Source organism: Protopterus annectens, chromosome 8.part0 (genome assembly GCF_019279795.1).
Source record: "Protopterus annectens isolate FY-2018-M chromosome 8.part0, PAN1.0, whole genome shotgun sequence".
Lineage (NCBI taxonomy): Eukaryota > Metazoa > Chordata > Ceratodontiformes > Protopteridae > Protopterus > Protopterus annectens.
In genome coordinates, this window is record NC_056741.1 from 787,239,505 (window position 1) to 787,260,138 (window position 20,634).

At 41.6% G+C, this 20,634-nt stretch overlaps 1 protein-coding gene across 1 annotated transcript in view; it reads right to left on the bottom strand.

Annotated features, from left to right (window-relative positions):
* Window positions 1–14,331: 14,331 nt before the first annotated feature.
* LOC122808346 (calcium-binding mitochondrial carrier protein SCaMC-1-like) overlaps window positions 14,332–20,634 on the bottom strand; it is a 771,574-nt gene continuing 765,271 nt past the window's right edge. The window contains exon 12 of the mRNA XM_044079312.1: window positions 14,332–19,092. Within this exon, the coding sequence (XP_043935247.1) occupies window positions 18,908–19,092 (185 nt within the window). The 3' untranslated portion in view covers window positions 14,332–18,907. The remainder of the gene's footprint in view (window positions 19,093–20,634) is intronic.

The window sequence follows — 20,634 nt, forward strand, 5'->3', positions numbered from 1 at the left end:
CTAGGAGTAGTATCGGTAGAGGATGCGGGCCGAGGATGCCGGTCCCGGTCCTTCCGTTTTTTGGAAGATTGAGTTGTCGGTTGATCCGACGGCATGATATACGCAAAGGATTCACCGAAAAAGTCTTCAGCAAATTCTGCCCGGCGCCTGAGAGTGCGCTTATTAAAGCAAGCACAGGCAGCACAGGCTGAGACGTCGTGGTCTGGGCCCAGGCAAGGAAGACAGTAAGAATGGAAGTCCTTATGAGGTATTTGTTTACCACAAGACAAACAATTATTAACTTTCTCAATTTGTTCTGACATCGGCTGAGGCAAGAAAAAATGTTCCCCAACGGGATACTTAGCTTTTAGATGACTTCGGTACTGAAAACACAGGAGCTGACCGACCGGCACCTGCGAACTACTTCTGCTTCGGGCACCGCGCAGCAAGAAAGACTGAAGAAGATGGCGTCGGCCGATGCCTTTATACTCCAGCCGTTGTGACGTCGGACCCAGACTTTGGAATTCGGCCGACCGAGGGCTGCCTGAGGCAGGACAACCCATATGTTATGACTGCAGTTGCATTCTTGAAGGACATCTTGTTTATTTTGTTGCTGGACAGAACAGTGGCTGTTGGATACAGAGTGATTATGGCACTTTTAAGTAATTGTAAGCGGGTTTGCGAGATGGTAAGCAATGCTAACTTCGTTAAATATGCTTACAGACCAGCTTCAATATTGCTTAACCTGTGTGTGCATTGCTTACACCAGTGCAAACAAGCTTAAACCCACTTACTACTGCTTACAAGTGATTACTCCCACTTACCCCCACACTAATTTAGACAGAAATGTAATGTAACATAGTTCTTGGGAAGGTGGTTGAGTTGGATACACTATTAAGTTATCATTCATTACACATTATACCTTTGATTTATATCCCTGATTCATGTGTACATATACTGTATGGGGCACTTGTGTTTATCTGTAGATTTTACATTATCAACATGACACCTCACATCTGTATTCAATGCAGTACTCCAGTTCACAAATGTATGCTATTTAGTAGGTTATACAACAAAAAATATTGTTCACAAAGTGATTGACATGGAAAATGGAATTTACTGTAGTGAGAATCTAACAGGGAATGACTGCTTGTAAGGCAAATGCTCCGACAGCTACACTATACATTGCATGTATCTTGATATTTATCTTCTTGTGCCATTTAAGTTACAGTATGCGTAGCTAAGCAATGAGCAAACCCGTGCACCTACGGATACATTTAATCTGTTTGATAAAAAAGGTGTTTATATTATTATATTCTAAATATTGCTCTTATAAACTTGGGGTGTTGCTAGGGTAACGGGATTTGTTTTTATGTACATTTTCTGACTGATTTGAAGTCTGACACTCGTATGTTTGCCATTATTTCAGACTTCATTAATGAGATCATCCCAGTGATTTGGCAGGGTAAATGAGGGACACGCCAGATGTATATGCTACATATCTGGACATTCTGCATTGATCTATGCTGTTGGGGGTATACAACCCAGTATGAGAGGTCTCGCTCATTGTAATTGCCAAACGGCAGTTTTGACTGTGGGGGTGTGTATATTGTGAGAGCTCTGCTCTCAGACACACCCCTTGCACTCGTCCACGGTCCGTGTCAGTTTAGGAGCTGAGGCAGCACACGCCTTCATTACTATGCATGGCGTGCTGCTCCTAAATGGTTGCTTCCATGCAGGAATAAGCTATTCCTGCACAGAACCTTACTGAATCCCGGGGACAGACTAATACTATCAAACCACTGGGTATGACTGGTAGCTGGGCAAAGCCAGTCAATCATGAATGTCAGATCCCATGCAAAGAAAGGTGGACAGAGATGCAGAACTCTTGGATTACCACACTGTCAAGTGCTAAGTCAATATCAAGTCCACTGTGGGGTTAGGAGTACAAGAAATAGCTAAAACAAGTGCCCCGACTATGGAAAAACTAAAGATTAAGTCATACAGGTACCTCTGATAAGTCAGAATGGCCTAAATGACGAACTGGAGGTACTGGGAACCGTTTTACCCAAATGGAAAGCCTTTTTCACAAGGCAGAATATGTCTGCAGGTGGAATTTTTCCTGGCAGGCTCAATTACTTCTGGGATTCCAGCCTGAAGGTCTAGCAGGATCACCATGTCTATAACAGAAACAATGTCCTGTGGTTGCACTGTCAACTGCTACAGAGACCATAGGTTAGAAAGAAAGGTTTAAAATCTTACCATAACCATAGATGTCCTTCTCTTACATGTTGCAGTATTCATCACATATGGGGTTTACCCTCTCTTGCGCCCTGAACATCCAGACAGTATACAAAAATTTTCAGTCACTGTATGGTGTGTGGGATGTCTGACATGGTTAGTGGAACGTGGGCCAAAAAAGTGATGTCTGCACGCACCAGCCCTCAGAACTGTAAGTCCCAGTCAGAACCAGTCCTAGCAAGGGAAATGCCAGTCCTGTGCCATCCAGAAAAGGAAATGCAGAATAACAGGATGGGAAGGTGGGTGGGAAGGAATACTGCAACATGGAAGAGGAGGACATCTATGATTATGGTAAGATTTTACACAACTTTTCTAAGTCCTTCTGTTCACATGTTGCAGTATTCATCACTTATGCGCGAGTGCCAAAGCTCACTGAGAAGAAAGGGGTGGTGGTCTAGAGAGGGTCTCCAGAAATCCATGAAGGATAGCCCTGGCAAACCCCGCCTTGGCTCTGGAAATATGGTCCAACTTGTAATGCTTGGTGAAGGTGTGCACTGATGACCAAGTGGCTGCTTCAAGAAAAGTAGAGGTATCCAAACACCTGAAGAAGGCTCCTGAGGAGGCCATAGCCCTGGTGGGGTGTGCTTTAACAGCACATTGCAGGGATTTCCCATGGTATTTGCAGCAAAAGGTGATAGCTTTGGAAATCCAGGTTGAAACTGTTTTGCTTAGTTACTGCCTTCCATAAGGCCCTGGGGTGGAAGGAGACAAACAGCTGATCAGCTTGTCTGAAGGGCTTGGTTTTTGTGCAAGTAAAATCTGAGTCGTCTGTGCACGTCCAGGGAATGGTGTTTTCTCTCACTGTCTCCCTGTGGGTTAGGAAAGAAAGCAGGTAGGTGGATAGCTTAAGTGAAAGGTCATTCACTGCCTTGGGCATGAAGGAGTAGTTGTGGGATACCTCTTCTCTTTGGAGGCACAAGCCAGGTCATAAAATACCCATTTTTTCTTACTGAAAGGACCCATTTGTCTGAGGTGATGGATATCCACACTTTGGCAGGTAGTCAGACACTACCTGCCCTGTCTTGAAAGGACAGCCTCTGGCTAGAGGAGGAAGCTCTGCAGGCATGGGTTGCTTCCTGGTTGTTTTTCTAGGGCTTGTGGGAGCAGCAGAATGAGTATTGCTTTCTAATAAATTGTGTTTTTGCTGGGTAATTCCTCTGGAATTTAGAAATAGGAGAGACCAGCAGGTGTTTTGCATCTTTCCCCTTTTGTTGTAGTAACTTAAATAAAATCAGCCACTTTTGTACCAAACAGAGCTGTATTGTCCAGAGGGGCATCAACCAGTTTAAGCTCTAAAGTCATCTGGTAAGGCTGGAGGCCTAGCCAGGAGTACCTTCTCAAAGCAGATGCTGATGTTGCTGACCTGGCTGAGGCCTCAGCAGCATCATAACTGCACTTTATAGTGTCTGGTAACCTGGGAGGAAAGCAACAAGGGAAGAGTGTGAAGCTTTGGCAATGAAATCTGGTGAATCAGACAATTACTTAGACTTTCTCCAAAAGGGATAAGGCATATTTAAGCCATATATGCTTGGTAGTTAGTAGCCCTGAAGGCCAGAGTAGCACAGGTGTGCATTCTCTTACCCAGACGTTCCATGGATTTGCTGTCTTTGTCAGCTGGGAGAATGGTGGTGGTAGGCAACAGTTTAGAGGCCTTATCCATGGAAATGGAAATGGTGGCAGGCTCTGCTTGATGACAGAAACTCAGCATTCTCAGGGACTTTATAAAATCTATCAGGTCTGCGTGCAGCAGGGGTTGTGAGTCAGGGTTCAAGGATGCTAAAGAGAAGGCATCCAGGAAAGCAGGCAGAATTGGAGGGAGGAACAGCAGTAGGAGTTGAATCCATCTGAATGAGGTCATAATACCTTTTTTGAACCTCAGTCATTTCAGATGATTCCCACTTAAAATGTTCCTTCATTTTGGTAATAGTTTCCCCAAAGGTCAAATCCTCAGCTGGGGAGTCAGGGTCAACGGATTCTTCCTCTGGGGAGCCGTATCCCAAGGGAGAAGGTAGCTGAGAGGTAATAAGACAGTGATTCTTCATATGAAGAACAGGAGAATTCCTTCTCTTCCCTTAGAGAGGGGTCTGATTTTGAGGCCTTGGACTTGGTATAAGGAGGAGGGATGGTGGAAGTCCCTGTAGTGGTAGGCCATAAGGCCATGAAAGCATTAAACAAGCTTTGGCTGAAAGCCTGCCAGGCATTTTTTTCAGTAGGTGAAAGCCTGCCAGTCAGGCATTTTTTTCAGTAGGTGAAATGTGTTTTCTTTTTTCCTTCCTTCTGACAGTCCTGGCGGGAGTATGAAGGAAGGCCAAGAATCTGGCAACTGTAAGGAACCTGAGGGATCAAATGGACCTAATGAAATCGCTGCCCCCCCCACCCCATTGTCAGAAACAGACATCGGAAAAGCCTTTACGGATGTATCCTCCGCGTGACACTGTGGTGCTTCAGTAGAGGTACCCACTGTATCAGAGGTGGTAGAGCCTGAATCCTCAACTAGGTCAATGTCAACCACAGGCTGAGGGTCAGACGAAAGAGGCACAGCGGTAGTGGTGGGCCTTATGTCCTTTTTTTGGACACAAACACCTGGCAAATGGAGCAGGACTTGTAGTTGTGCGACCGACCTAAACAAAAAAGGCACTGATCGTGGGCATCATTGTGGGGCATCTGATGGCCGCACTTACACTCGCCTTTTCTGGATGACATGAACAAGCACTAGAATAAAGAAAAAATGACTGAAAAGGTTCCCCAATGGGGCACTTATCTGATTTCTTCAAGATCCAACGGCCGGGCTGGCTGGCAGGAACTCCTGACATTTGACTGGCGAGTGAAGCTCTCTGGTGCATGCAGACGTCATTTTTAGGGCCCACATTCTACTAGCCACGTCAGACGTCCCACGCACCATACAGTGACTGAAAACTTTTGTATACTTGCTAGACGTTCGGGGAGCAAGAGGAGTAAACCCATATGTGATGAATACTGCAACATGTGAACAGAAGGACATCTAGGAATTTCCTGTTACTATGGACATGACAGCTTGCAACTACACTCCTTGTCCACCAACAACCAGCAAAAATAAACTGTTTTTGAGTACCTGCACACTGTGATCATGCTTGAGCAAAGTGAATGTAGAGGTATACAAGATGGAGAATGTACATATTGTAATCTCTCTTGATAATCCAAGGAAGGTTCCTAAACCTGCAAACTCAAGGAGAGAACTGGTGAGTCTCAAGAGTCTCTGCCAGCCAGGATGTGAACTGCTGAATGACAGGAAGGTCCCTTTCAAATGCTGTGCCTTACTGCACAAGAAATATAACCACATGCCTACTTGCTTGTTTAAATACAAGATGGACTGGCTGTTGGACTGACTTGACTCCCTGGATGCAGTTTCCCCTCCAAGGACACGTATACTTGAAGGGCCGTCGACCAGCACACTTGCGAACTGCTTCTGCTACGGGCTCCATGGCAAGAAAGACTGGAGTAATGGCGTTGGCTGCCATGCTTTATAGCACTGACAACCTGATGTCAGAAAACAAGCGACAGCGGCTGACACAGAAAAACATTGACTCTGGTATTCGGGCCGGCCGAGGGCTACCACAGTAGGGATATCCCACAGGTGATGACTGCAACAGTGAAACATGAAGAACATCCCCTCATCTTCATCAATAATGCTGTACTATTCAAGTATTTCTAAGAAAATCTGTGGGAAAAAATAGCAATCAAAGAAACATCTATCATGTCCACGGTGCAACAAGAGCACAGAAGATGCACTTGGAGACTTTGCGCATACATATTCCTTTATGACTTGTAAAAGCACTTCTCATTTACACACTTGATTTCAGAACCATTTATAATCATTTGTGCTTGCCACACTTCCCTAAAGGACGACAACAAAAGCAAAACAGCTCAATTAATATTGGGAACTAATTTCTGTTCAAAATTACCACAAATCATTCAAACTGTGGGATGCAAGGACCAAAGGTAGCTGCAAATGCTACAAAATTCAATAAAATCAGTTTGCCTGATAAAATCAAACTGAGGAAGATCTACTAAAGGTTGGAAGTAATGCAGTAATACAAGCCAGATTTGAAAAATGCAGAAAACTTCTTACTTCTAATATTATTTAAAATGTATATCAATACAGATTAATAATATTGTTCAGCACTCTTAAAACTACTCTGAATACACAAGAGTATAAATAATGTTGGTTAACATTTTTATAAGTAACAGAATAAATAGATGTCCACCATCAGGTTACCTTCTATTTTATGAGCAACATATTTGACTAGGATACTTTACAAGTTCATAAATAGAATGTGTTTCTGTAATTCATCTTGCTAATTTAAAAAGGTTGAAAACATGTAAAAACAAAAATCCCTATGAAGCACAAGGATGATCATCAGCAAACTGTGTACTAGAACTGCTATGGAAATGAAAAAAAAATATTGAGTTTAATGGTTTTGTTCAGACAAGCCACAATCACAATTACTACAAATGATAGCAGATGATGAGAATCCAAGCACAAACCTGTTACCATGAGTGTAATAACAGCAAATGGCTGTAAGGACTGAAAGTACGTACAGTTGTGTACCTACCATAAGAGTGTATTCACTTTTGCAGTCATTACACTTGGGTTATTCTGTTGGCAGGCTACCCGCAGTCGGCCTGAATTCCAAAGTCTTGGTCCGGCGTCAGTTGCTGTCACCTCTTCCCTGACGTCAGTGCGCCAGGGGTATAAAAGATGCAGCCAATGCCATTTTCTTCAGTTTTTCTTGCCCCAGATGTCAGGTGCCCCCAAATCGGTAGGCTAAAAATTTATGCCAATAAGTATGCATACAATTTCCTTCATCTACAAGCAAATACACCACATAGATTGTATAGGATAAAGAAGTACAGATAAGTCCCAGCAAAGAAAAAGGGGGATGGTGGGTGGGTAACCTGGACTGCAACAGTGAATACACTCGAACATCTACATTTATGGTAGGTACACAACTGTACTATGTTCATCATGCTTCACTGTTGCAGTCATTACACTTGGGTTGAATCCCAAAGCTGAGGTGGCTGGGTCTAAATAGGATTAGGAGAGGCTATAAGGCCCTGCAAAACTGCAGTGGCAAAGCCTGCTCTGGATTTAGAGAGGTAAATGGTAGTGCTTGGTGAAAGTGTGCACTGAATTCCAAGTTGCAGCCTCTAAAATGTCTTTGGTTGGTACCTCTCTGAGGAAGGCTGCTGAAGTGGCTGCTGCTCTGGTAGAATGTGGCCTAATGCCCTTCGGAATTAATTTGCCATGTTGTGAATAACAGAATCGAATGCAGTGGCCTATCCATTTCGAAACAGTCTGCTTTGTGATCCTGCAGCATATCAGTCTTTCTGAAAGCTTTAGTTCTGTCCAAGGAGAAGTGTAGCTGTCTGTGTATGTTCAAAGAATGCAGGAGTCTCGCACCCTTATTCTGTGGATTTGGATAAAAAGTAGGCAAATGAATGGTTTGGTTAAGGGCCACACTGGACACTACCTTAGGCATAAATGTCGGGTTAGTCCTCAGGGAAACCCTGTCTGGATGGAAAATGATAAAAGGTTCCACAGCCACGAGAGCCTGTAACTCTGAGATTCGTCTTGCAGAGGTTATTGCTTGGAGCAGAGCTGTTTTCCAAGATAAGAACTTTATTTCAGCTGTACTGGCTGGCTCAAAAAGTGGCAGTGTGAGTTTCTCCAAGACATAATTGAGGTCCCATGCAGGTACTGGTGCTCTCCTTGGAGGTCTTATGTTTTTGGCCCCTCTGAGGTACTGCCTTAGCAATCGATGAGAAAAAATAGGTGATTCCATATTGTAATGAGCTGCACAGGCATGGATTTTAATTGATGAGGAGGATAGGCCTTTGTCCAGCATCTCGGTTAGGTACTGTAAAATCTGAGGAGTATTTGGTACAAGTGTGTCAATTCCTTGTGCCTGGTACGAAGCACAGAATCTCTTCCATTTTTGTGCATACCATTTTCTGGTACTTGGCCTCCTGGCCTCCAAAATAACATCCATCACTGCTTTAGAGAGGGGTGTGTGTTCTGAATGGCTACATTATTCGCCATGCTGTCAGATTTAGCGTCCCGAGTTGGCTGTGCAGGATCTGATTGATTCGTTGGATCAGTAAGTGAGGAATTGGAGGCAATGTCCAGGCTGGGCCTTGAGACAAGCTCTTTAGGACTGGGTACCAGTACTGGCGGGGCCAGTCTGGGGCAATCAGAATCATTTTTGTCGTCTGACCTTTAGGTGTACCTCGGGAAGGAGAGGCAGAGGAAGAAAGGCATATACTGTTAGGGTTTTCCAGCTGAATGACAGAGCATCCACTTTCCATGCTTGCTTGTGATAAGTCCTTGTGCAGAATCTCTGTAGTTGGCAGTTGTGAGGGGAGGCAAATAGATCTATGTCTGGGCATCCCCATTTCTTTATCATCATGCTGAAGACTTGTGGGTCCAGTTTCCACTCGTGGGGATCCGTAATGTTTCTGCTTAGTTCGTCTGCCAGAGTAATTTTCTTTCCTGGCAGGAACTGTGCTTGCAAATGCACTTGATAAGTTAATGCTGTGTCCCACAAAGTCATGGCTTGTCTGCAGAGGGGGTAGGAATGTGTGCCTCCCTGCTTGTTTATGTACCACATGACTGTAGTATTGTCTGTCCTTATCAGTAATTGTCCTGGATGAAGAAAGTCCTTGAAAGCTGTCAGGGTATTCTGAGCAGCTAGCATCTCTTTTTGATTGATATGAAGATGCTGGCTTGAGGGCCATGTGCCCTGAATACATTTTCCTGCCAAGTGGGTCCTCCAGGCATAATCTGAAGCATCTGTTGTTATTGACTGCCTGGCTGTGGATAGGTTGAATGGCTGTCCCTTGTTGAGGTGACAGGACTGTGCCCACCATCGAAACTCCTGTTGAAGGCAAGGAATGAGGGTAATCATTGTTTCCAGGCTGTGGCAATGCTGAGTCCAAACACTTTTTAGATACCATTGTAGTTTCCTCATATGCAGTCTGGCATATGGAATTAGCAGAATGCAGGATGCCATGAAGCCCAAAGCCTGCAGAATTTTTCTTGCAGATAACTGGGTCTTTGTTGCCAACATTGAGAAGTAAGAAGTCAGTTGCTTTTGTTTGTCTGGCATGAGATAAGCCATCTGGGCAGTTGTATTTAAGCTTGCACCCAGGAATATTATCTCTTGAGAGGGTACTAATTTTGATTTCCTTTCGTTTACTGTATACCCTAGGCAAATCAATAATCTTTTTACAAACGCCAGGTGCTCCAGTAGAATGTCCGTGTTCTCTGCTTGAATAAGGCAATCATCTAGGTAAGGATATATTTGAATTCCTCTTTGTCTGCAATATGCAATTACTGGTGCCAGGCATTTTGTGAAGACCTTGGGCGCAGTAGATAAGCCAAAGGGCAGTGCAGAGAATTGGTAGTGCATTGAGCCAGCTATGAATCAGAGGTATCTTCTGCAAGATTGTCTGATTTGTACATGCAGGTATGCCTCTTTTAGGTCCAAAGTTACAAGCCAAGCCTTCTTGCCCAGCATGGGCAGAAGCTGCTGCAAAGTCAACATTTTGAATTTTGGAACATCTAGAAATGTATTTAGAATAGACAGGTCCAGTATTGGTCTCCAGGCTTTGTCCTTCCGGGGTACCAAGAAAAGTCTTAAGTAAAATCCTTGTCCCTGCTCTTGCTGTGGTACTCGCTGAATGGTCCTCATGTCCATGAGGGATGAAACTTTTGTGCCTCTGCCCATTGATTGTGTGGCAGGTCTGGCATTCCTTTTGCCCTTGGCAAGGTGTGAAAGTGGAACCTGTAGCCCTGGGACACTATATTCAAAACCCATTTGTCCTGGGTGATCATGTGCCAGTTTTGAGAAAAAAGTGGTAGTTGTCCCCCTAAGGGGGCTGCCAAAAGATAAGTGCTTGGTGCTGGCAGAGGGAAGTCATTGGGATGTTTCCTGTACGGTTGATTTGTCCTCTCCGCTTTTGGAGGTAGAAGCACCCCACTGTTTAGACCTGTATGAGCCCTGGGGCTAGGATCTGCCTCTAGGGCGTCTGTATCTGCCTATTTGTGGTCTGTCTGACACTGGAACGGACCAATTCTTTGTAGGCCAGTTGCTGCTACATCTGGGTGGCTGTACCTGTAAGAAATTCTTTACTGTTTGTATAGATTTCTCTTTGTCCTCCATTTTCTTCAACACCTCTGTATCATGCTGTAATAGAGCATCTAGTAATTTTGCCTTAACATGATCAGGTAGAATCTGTTCCTTTAACCAAGCATGTCTCCTAATGATAGAACCCATAACTGCAGCCCTGCAAGAGGCTTCTAGAGAATCAAAACCACATTGCAACGTATGCTTTCCCACTTGTTCAGTTGCATACAATAAATCCTGCATTTCCTTATATTCTGCACAATCAGAATTTGCCAACATTTTCGGTTTTAGCAGTGACATTAAGTATTGCTGATATTTAAGCATATGAAATTGACAATTCAAGGCCCTCACAGCCAAAGTAGCAGAAGTGTAAACTTTTTTCCCCCATCTATCTAGTGCCCTAGAATCCCTGTCAGAGAGGATAGGGTTTTTTGCAGTAGAAGCCTTAACCCCTTTGGGACCCTGAGAAATTGTTTCTGGATCAGCAGCAGGGTTTTTATAAAGAAATTTGTGTGAGTCTGGAACCCTGTAGTATCTGTCTGGTTTTACAGGGGCAGGGGGAAAAGAGTCAGGAGAAAGAGCGGACTCTGAAAATACATAATCTACAATGTCTAACAGGGGGAATAGCAAGTGGCCTGTGCTGAGGTAGTAAAAGAAAATCTCTAAGCCTTTTCTTTGAATCTGAATAGTCTTGGCTCTCCCAGTGGAAATGCTCCCTCATGGTATACAGGGTTTCCCCAAATGAAAAATCCTCAGGAGGAGAGGCTGAAGGGATAAGATTCTTCAGCATCAGAATCCTCATAGGGAGGAAGAGTATTCCTGCTCAGAGGAGGAGTCAGAGGAAATGGAAACCTGATCTGAAGATTCATATTCTGTTCTCTTGCCTAGGCCTCATCAGGAGGGGGGATGGGAACCCCTGATCAAGGTAATTAGGTCTTCGGCCATTTTGAGCATCTGTTTTTTAGGCATGGAAGTCTGTCCAGGAGAATGCTGTACTTGTTTCTTTATCTTTAGAGCTGCTTTAGTCTTTGCTTTGGAAGCTGAGGTAGGCTTTACATATAACTGTGTAGGTCTGAAAACACCCCCAGAAGCCGATGCCTGCTCAGCGGCTCCGGACCCATCTGAGGGAATAGTTTCCGAGTGTCCAATACCTTGAGTATCCAGAGGCCTAGCTGGCTCCACGTGGGAAATGGCAATGGCCTGTGGCTCTGAGGTAGCGGGCATCAGGGGCTGCGAAAGCGCCTCACTGAGAACCGGCGACTGGCTTAGCGGAAGCCTCATCGGTTTTGGACCTCGGATGCCTGTCCTTTTCCTTGCGCTTTTTATAAACTCCGGTCGTCGGTTGTTCCGACGGCATTATATAATTAAATCTTTGGCCACAGTAATGAAAGGCAAAATCGTACCGGCGCTTAATACTGCGTTGGTTAAATCTAGTGCAAAACCGACAGCTAGCAACGTTGTGATCAGGGCCTAGGCAAGGAATACAGTAAGAATGAAAATCCTTATGAGGTATTTGCTTCCCACAAGAAATACAATTAACTTTTTCTGACATCGGTCTGGAGCAAGAAAAAAGTTTTCCCAACGGGGTACTTAGCTTTAATGAAGACTTCAGATCTGAAATTTGATTTTGAAAATCTCAGGAGTCGGCCGACCGGCACTTGCGAACTGCTTTTGCTTCAGGCACCGCGCAAGCAAGAAAGACTGAAAAAAATGGTGTCGGCTGCATCTTTTATACCCCTGGCACACTGACGTCAGGGAAGAGGCGACAGCAACAGACGCTGGACCAAGACTTTGGAATTCAGGCAGACTGCGGGTAGCCTGCCAGCAGGATAACCCAAGTGTAATGACTGCAACAGTGAAACACGATGAACATCCTCTAATATTCAAATTTCAGCTGTGAAGCAGAAAATAAAATCAGCACTCAAGCTAAAAAAATTATGAAGTAAATAAGAAAATTAAATGACACGCAGGTTTCAGCTAAAAACTTTTTTCAGCTGCCAGCCTATTTAAGTAAAACATTAACACCGCGGCGGTGCAGTGGTAGCGTTGTTGCCTCACAGCAAGAGGTTCTCCCGTTTGATTCTCAGCTAGTGTGCGGGGAGTGCCTTCTGTGTGGAGTCTGCATGTCCTCCCTGCGGGTCGAGTGGCGTTCCGAAAGACATGCCTGAATGTGCATGCCTTCGTTGACGGTTAGGCGTCGAGCTGGCAACTCAGCACCGTGAAAAATCTACTGCCAATCATTAGCGGACCGAAGTTCCACTGTGGCGACCCCAAACCGGGAAAAGCCAAAATACAACATTAACATTTATATAAAAATATGATAAATAACCAAACCTTTACTTACTCCTGCTTATCAAGAACCATATGAATCTACACTGTCATGCACTGTGACTACGTTTTTCATACACTTGAGTTTTGAATTTAATATCTGCACACCAGCATCATGTTTGGTAAAATTCCACAAGTCTATTTAAATGAGCAAGGCTTCAGTCTGTTTATCCTCACACTCATTTTATTTAAATTTATGAACAGCACAATCAAAATTCAGCTGTAAACAATCTCTCTCTTCTGAAGAGCTGCCACCAACAGCATGTTGAACATATGCTGTTACTACATTTGATCAATCAGTACACAATTTGTTGGGGAAATAATTATCAGCTGATCCAAAGATGCAATATTCAAGCTTAATCAACTCCTCTGATAGTTTATTATGAAAACTAGAATCACATCTGAACTGAACAATCCAGCCCTCATGAATTCGATAATCACTTTTTATAAAGATCCAAACACAGCTCAGTTCTGTGTAAAAACTGTATAAAAGCAACAACAAGGTATGAAATATAATTGGATTATAATATAGCAGTGTAAAACACATTTACATCAGGGAGCCATAACACTTTTTTGGCCAGGAAATGTCAACTCTTCTATCATATAAAAATCATTATCACACCATGCTCATGTACTTACTTTTTAATAATCACATGCTAGGAAAAGTGTTCTTCACTCATTTAAACTAAATTTTCTTCCCTGAAAAACACTTAACTACCACCCATCACTGTATGTATTCTACTCAGACTAAAAATATCAAATGCCACACAAAAATATTTTGTATTCTAAGTGAAAAAAGAAAAATGTAATTTGTCAACTAGCAAATTTGATGCATGATACGAATGTCACCAGACTGGACTTCTCTGCCATCAGACTAATACAGTTACTAATTCACATTCTTTTAATCTATGAATTATACAGTGATTTATGGCAGAAAAATATTTTCTTCAATGACGTGCAAGGTAATCTGAACAGACTGAAAGTCCTAGACAGCATTTGATCTATATGCTGATCATGCACAACTCCTACACAAAAGTACTATAAAAGAAACACACTGGAGACACTGTTTTTACATTTTGTTGTATGTTACAGCAATAGCCAACGACTGGGTGTGGTATTTTGAAGACTTACCCATGGCTGATGTGGTGTAATCACGAGGGAGAAGCCCAAGTGATTAAACAAAAGCAACCATGGGTAAATCTTCAATACATCACACCCAGGAGTTTGTTATTGCTATTATACAATAACATTTAAGAAAAAATTACTTACTTTTCTTAAATAATGTCTGAGTGGTGTTTGTCCACTTTTTTTAGGTATACTGCTGCTTTTTTGATGTACTGAGTATGCATATGGGACTTGCACTCCCATGCTTAAGCAGTACATCACTTACTTGGAAAGGAAGCAACTGAGGAGGGAAGATCTCTGTTGCTTTTTTTTTTTTTTTTTTTTTAAACTTGAAATACGGACATTGCAGAGGTACGAGACAGGCAGGGCAGAAATACAAGGAAAATCTGGTACATTTCTTCAGTTTTGCAAAACTTATCAGATTTTCCTTGTATTTCTGCCCTGTCTCTCTCGTACCTTTAAACTGTCTGAATTTCAAATTTCATACTTCTCGACCTCTTAGCTCAAGAAAACTGGAAAGCTGTAACATATAGAAGTAAGTCTGGACTTTTTCCCTATTGGTATATGCTGGATTTACAACAGGCACGCCGGTTGGGCTGACCAATCAGGATGCACATTTTTTGAATGTTAATGGCCAGTTATTGTATAATAACAAATAAGACATTCTATAGACATGTATAAATTATATTCCATATAGTCCTAAGCTGTCTGGCAACAGAACCAGCAGGCTGGAAGTCAGGCTTACCTTTAACCTGTTCAAGTTAATGCACAAATAAAGAATATCAAATACAGATACATTTTAAATCAATGACTTCAGAGAATGGAAATACACTGAACACATTTTTGGCTTTAGGAAGTGACCACAAATACTTAATACCCTCTACAACATTATATATACATACAGGCATCTCCAAGAGGTACAACCATCTCACTATAGATACACTAAGCTTTGAATTAACTTTTTATCTACAAGTGGGACACCCAAGACTGCATAATTTTCCCTCAAAATATAAGCAGAGTTCTCCACAGCACTGAGCAGGTATGAGCAAACATTACAATACAAATAAAAATTGTGACAACAACCCAAAAAATATGTTTTATTACAGAATGTGTATGAAAACACAGTACAGACACCAAGTTCTCTTTTTTGCGGGCCACTAAAGTAAACAGATAACTAGACTGACCTTTATCAACACAATTATCAAATTTATTTTGAGGTTTGGGGACTGTAGAACATATCACACAGGTATGCAAGATGTCCCATGTCTCTCCTTTCATGAGTAGTAAAGGTAGACCCCCCCCCCCCCCAAAAAAGAAAAAAAAAGGAAAAAAATCTGATAAAGTTCCATCTGGCTAATCAGTATCAATCTGAAAGTCTTTGATCAAGCAATCTGTGATTAAATGTGTGCAAGCACACAAAGCACATACACTGGGGACAATAGCAAATAACATTTTAAATCGAAGAAGGCAAGAGTGTGGTATTAAATCAAGAGAGATGGTGACAGTTACTAGCACAATACCCCACCCATGTAGATAAAATGGGAAAAAGGTAGTAGAGGATGACAATGATATTTCAAGACAACACAATAAAAATTACACTGGTTAAATCCTATGAACTGCAACCTTCATCATCACACCACTGACACAAATTGCTTCTTTTTCAACTGATGTTATTAAAGCATTTCAAGAAACAAAGTTAACACCTTCACAAGTATGAATTATGGAGCTTCTAGCTCCAGACATAAAAGCAATACACAGCAATCCTGATGTTTAATAGGAAATCTGCCCTCTTCTAGATATACCACAAACTATGTACAGTCAGACACTTGAGTAACACTTGGTCAAAAGTCACAATTTCACTGATGATGGCTGCAAACATATGGGAAATCTCCTTTTCATCCAAGGCTGTAACCTCAGAGCTGATGTGGAGGGGGTACACGGAGCACACAGACTCCTTTACAAGGGGACCTAGCAGGCTTTACCATCTCAAAAATGAGATTTTGTAACATCGTTCAATTGCAGTTCCAATTTTAGTGCAAGCAGCATACTACACATGCACATTTGCTAATTAACCTAAACACTAAATTATGCTTTTATCCAAATAAGAAAGAGTGTTCTTTGTATGGTTGCTAACAGTCACTTAATACAGTGTACAAGTAACTACAATATAGTTAATACAGGAAAAGCATTCCCCCAGTGCAATGGTAAAATTTATTACTACATAATTATTCAATCAGCAATCACCGCCAGGTCAGAAAAGAATTGTATCGTCACACACACAGTGTAGTAAAACATCAAAATGACAAGAGTCACTATTGTACAACAAATGCACATTAAGGCACAGACATCCCGATGTTCCCCATTCATTATACAACATCTATGCAAACACCCATCAAAAGGTAGCCAACAACACTTTACAACCTCAACAGCAATAGTTGGATTATTTCCCTTAATTGAGGCAATACTGAAGAACTATCTTACAGATGATGTGAACAGCCAGAAATAAAAGGTGCTTAAAAGCATGTTATCTACATGTACCAGTATAAAAAATGGTGTGTGTATAGCTGTGCCACTTTTTTTTAGGCCATTGTTTATCCTTCTGTCTAGTTTGGAATAACATTGCCATTTCGAACAGGTTAAAGTCCATGCAAACTGCATCCATTCAGGCATTCTACTCTCATTTTTATGTATGCAGACCCCATGACACAACAGCTTGGAAGACATCTGCTACTGTATGTTAATACTGACAAAATAGGCACTTAAAAATGTTAAAAAGATCTGGTAGCAGTTTAGTATAATAGCACAATGATGCAACATTCCAGTAATGAACACACACAAATAAAAATATCTGGTCACTTTCAACAATCAATGTTACAAACTGCTATGAAAGTCCGGTATACATTACAACCTCCCTTTTGGTCATATTTACCATTATCAGTCCAGTTTGATTCTCGGCTGGAGTGCCTTCTGTGTGGAGTCTGCATGTCCTCCCCACGGTCAAGTGACGTTTAAAGACATGCAGGTAGATGCGTGCGTGAATGGGTGTGCCTTCGTTGAAGGTTGGACGTCGGGGCTGGCACCTCGGCACTGTAAAAATCTGTCAATCATAAACAGACCGGAGCTCCTCTGTGGCAACCCCTAACCAGGAAAAGCTGAAAGACATTACTAGTGACAGTATGTGTATGGCCCGCAATTAACAAAATCAGGCAAATAGCTCACACCATTTAAACAAGTATAAAGAATCATGTTTCATAATGGAAGACAAATGTATCTCAACTGTTTTAAATGTCTGGGTCTAATGAACTGTTTTCCATTTGCTAAGTGCTAGCAGAAAAATAATCTTATAGAATGTCCACACTACTAAAAATCATGGCTGTTAATGCATCCGTTCTGTGCAAGACCAGGAAAACAGACATTTATGAAGTACTGCTTTAGAACTTATGCAAGTGCTGTTCAAGGAAGGAGGAGGAGGCATACCCCTCAACTGTCCAGATTTGTGCTCTACATCTTGTGGTCTTCTGGCAAATCACCGAGGACTTGCGTCACTAAATAATGACAAATATTTTAGGTTCAAACTTCATATCCTTTAGAAAATCCATGTTAATGCAAAACCTGCTGTTCTGGCAATTTTCCAATTTTGAAACAGCAATATTTAAAACTGTCCCTGATTTCGGGCTTTGCGCCCCCCCCCCCCCAATTATTTTGACTTTGTCCAGAATTCTTGCTCTAAGAGGTATGGACAGTGGAAGTGCTAAAAAATACCCCCAGCACACAGCTTTACTTATGTAGCTTTAAAAACAAACATTTCAATATGTTTGCATTTTTCCAATGCTAACACCAGCAGAGCCACACACACATTCAAAGTCATCTTGGCTCAAAAGAATTATGACAATGGCAAACTAAATTATGTAAATGTATCACCTAATGATAATATAACAAACAACTGAAAAACTGCCTGGGTGGACTGCCTTGACAATTCACATCCCTTAAAGTCACATCTCAATGGAAAATTAGGACCTTTGGTATGAATACTGCTTGAACAACCCCTGCTGCTAATTTTCTGGAATGTGTGTGTTCTGCTATGCATGCAAAGTATGAAAATCAAAGCATCACAAACTGGTATGGTTTTCTAATATGGAATACTAGGGCTGTACTGGTCATCTGATCATTATCTAGCACAGAAAGGACTCCAAGTGGACTATAAGAGAAAAATTGTAAACATGAGAAAAAATAATGATTAGAAATGGAGAGTGCTGCCGAAAGCCATCTCCCAAATTCAGATTTTGATGCACTGTTTTGGACCATGACAAATTAAGGGGTCCTCAGTATCAATACATGCCTGAGCAGTCATACTGCAGAACAGCACGATGAAGTAAGAACTGTGATTCAAGAGACAGAAGACCTTGTGCCAGGATGCTGGCAAAAGGCAAGCTGGTGACAGGCTGGGTGTTACATGAATGGAAAGTAGAAACAGAAAATGTTAAAAGGCTGTATAGCTGCATGACGTTCAGTGCATTCAAACCGCTGTTGTGTAGTCGGTTGGCTGAGACTCATAACTGACCATCTCTCCAATTCAAACAGCTCTAAGAATGTGACAACAGAGGAGGTGGTGACAGTAACAGATAACTCGTGGAAAAATGGAGATGCAGAGACTTTACATGTTCAGATTAAGGAGGGTGTAAAAACAGAGGTGAAAAATGTGAACATCTTCAAAGACAGACTTTTCAGACCTAAGACTATCCACTCTTCAAAGTTCGAATGATAATTAATAGGGAACAAAATGATAATCTAGACAATGGGCAGTTTTGTGATTATGCAGTAATCAATGGACTCTGTCCTGAGATGGCTGCTACAAAGAGAACAGTGGCAAAACAGCAGTTGGTACTGGGAAAGGCACTGCACCTTTGTCACGATCATCTTTCAGCTACCGATATGCACAAAGAGATAATTGTCAGACAGTAATCATCTAGAAAAATCCATTCTTTGTATGTTGCACCAGTCTGTTTTTTTTACTTGGGTGCAATGCCCATTGCTGTCCTCATTTTCTCATAGACAACATAGCTAATGCTGACTGCAGGAAGGACCTTCATGAAGTTAGGTGCGATTCCTCTGTAAAGTCCAAGGGGTCCTTCCTTCTCAAGGATCCGTTTAAACAGGCCTCCCATGCTTAACTGTTGGGCTCCTTCCATGGACGCTGAAAGAGAGAAACAGAATAAGGTCTTTATCAGGGTCGTTTTCTTTTCACACAGCAAATGAAACCATTCGCAAGCAAATCAGTACCACCACGCCAACAGAGAACACCTTGTGAATTACCATAGTCACATCCATGCATAGTGATTATAGCTGCAGAGTAGTATAGCAGCACAGGTGTAACCAAGAATTTACAGTCTGTACTCAGACAAGCCATACAGCAATCCTCCCCAGCTAGGCATACATCTAAAAGTACCCCAATGTTTTTGAGTGTGTCTCTCTAAACCTCATATGCTGCAGTTACATATAGCATGTAAACTGTGACAAGTATTAACCAGAAATTGACATTTATGTAGTACTACTTGTATATACTGCATATAGAGTGTTATCTATATGATGTATTTTGTTGTAACGCTGAGAACTGTCTTGCAACAAGATATACCTAAATATGATTAACTCTTGCAATGCAACTGAATTGTGGCTTGTAAAATAACTGGAAATGAAATATGCAAACAAAACAAAAGAAGAAAAATAAAAATATCTGAAAAAGTACCCAATGTTATTGGGGTAGAAAATGCATCCTCCTCCTCTCCTAAGGTGAAGGTGGTTTTGTAAAAATGGTAGACATCTCAACAATAAGATGGGTGACTTAGAAGTCTTCCTTACCCTGGAGGATATTCATATATATACCATTAATAAAATACACTTTAAAACGATTTACAATACTTATGGCAAATTACAATACATCTTTTTACTGTTCCAAAATCATGGGAAAGGTGATAGATTGAATATTTCTTAAAAACACAAGGACAGACATCAGAGAATAAAATCAACATAGGACTAGAAATTTATACAATTAATATAGGAAACTAGTCAACTACACCCCCTGCAGAAAATGAACTCCTGTATGTAAAAAGGACTGGAAACAGAATCCTTTTGGGGATTTCACCCACACACTGTGCAAAACTACTCCATGTCAGACAAACATGTCTAATTATTATTAATGGTGCTAAATCAAAAACATTTTGGAAGAAACAGCATGAAATCCCAAGTATGTCTGGTAATACATTAGACAACATATTGGCAGATTTAAGGTTTTTGTACTTCACCCAGGGTTATACCCAATGTAATTAACAGAGATCATGATACTATCATCTTTAACTTGTTCTGTTATGAACAATCATCCTAAGATTTTACCCCTGGACACTAGTATACAATAAATTACTATGAGGCAGTACATGTCACTTATAAAAATGGCTAGGATATTTTCCTTATGGACCCAAATACACCTCTTTGGGATACTATCAAGGAGTTCTGAAATAGTACGAGTTTCTATATTCATGAACTCATACTGTTAAAATATTTTTTAATGTACCCGTTTTGTGTTATGTATTAAGCAATTGTTGTGATTCAACCAAAGAGGTGCTGAAGTTTCAAAAGTTAATACGGTCCTAAAAAATAGGTATAAATTATATAAAGCACAAAAGTACTATTTTCCATCAGATCTCATGGAGCTTGACCCCAAAGGTTTTAATTGATACAGAAC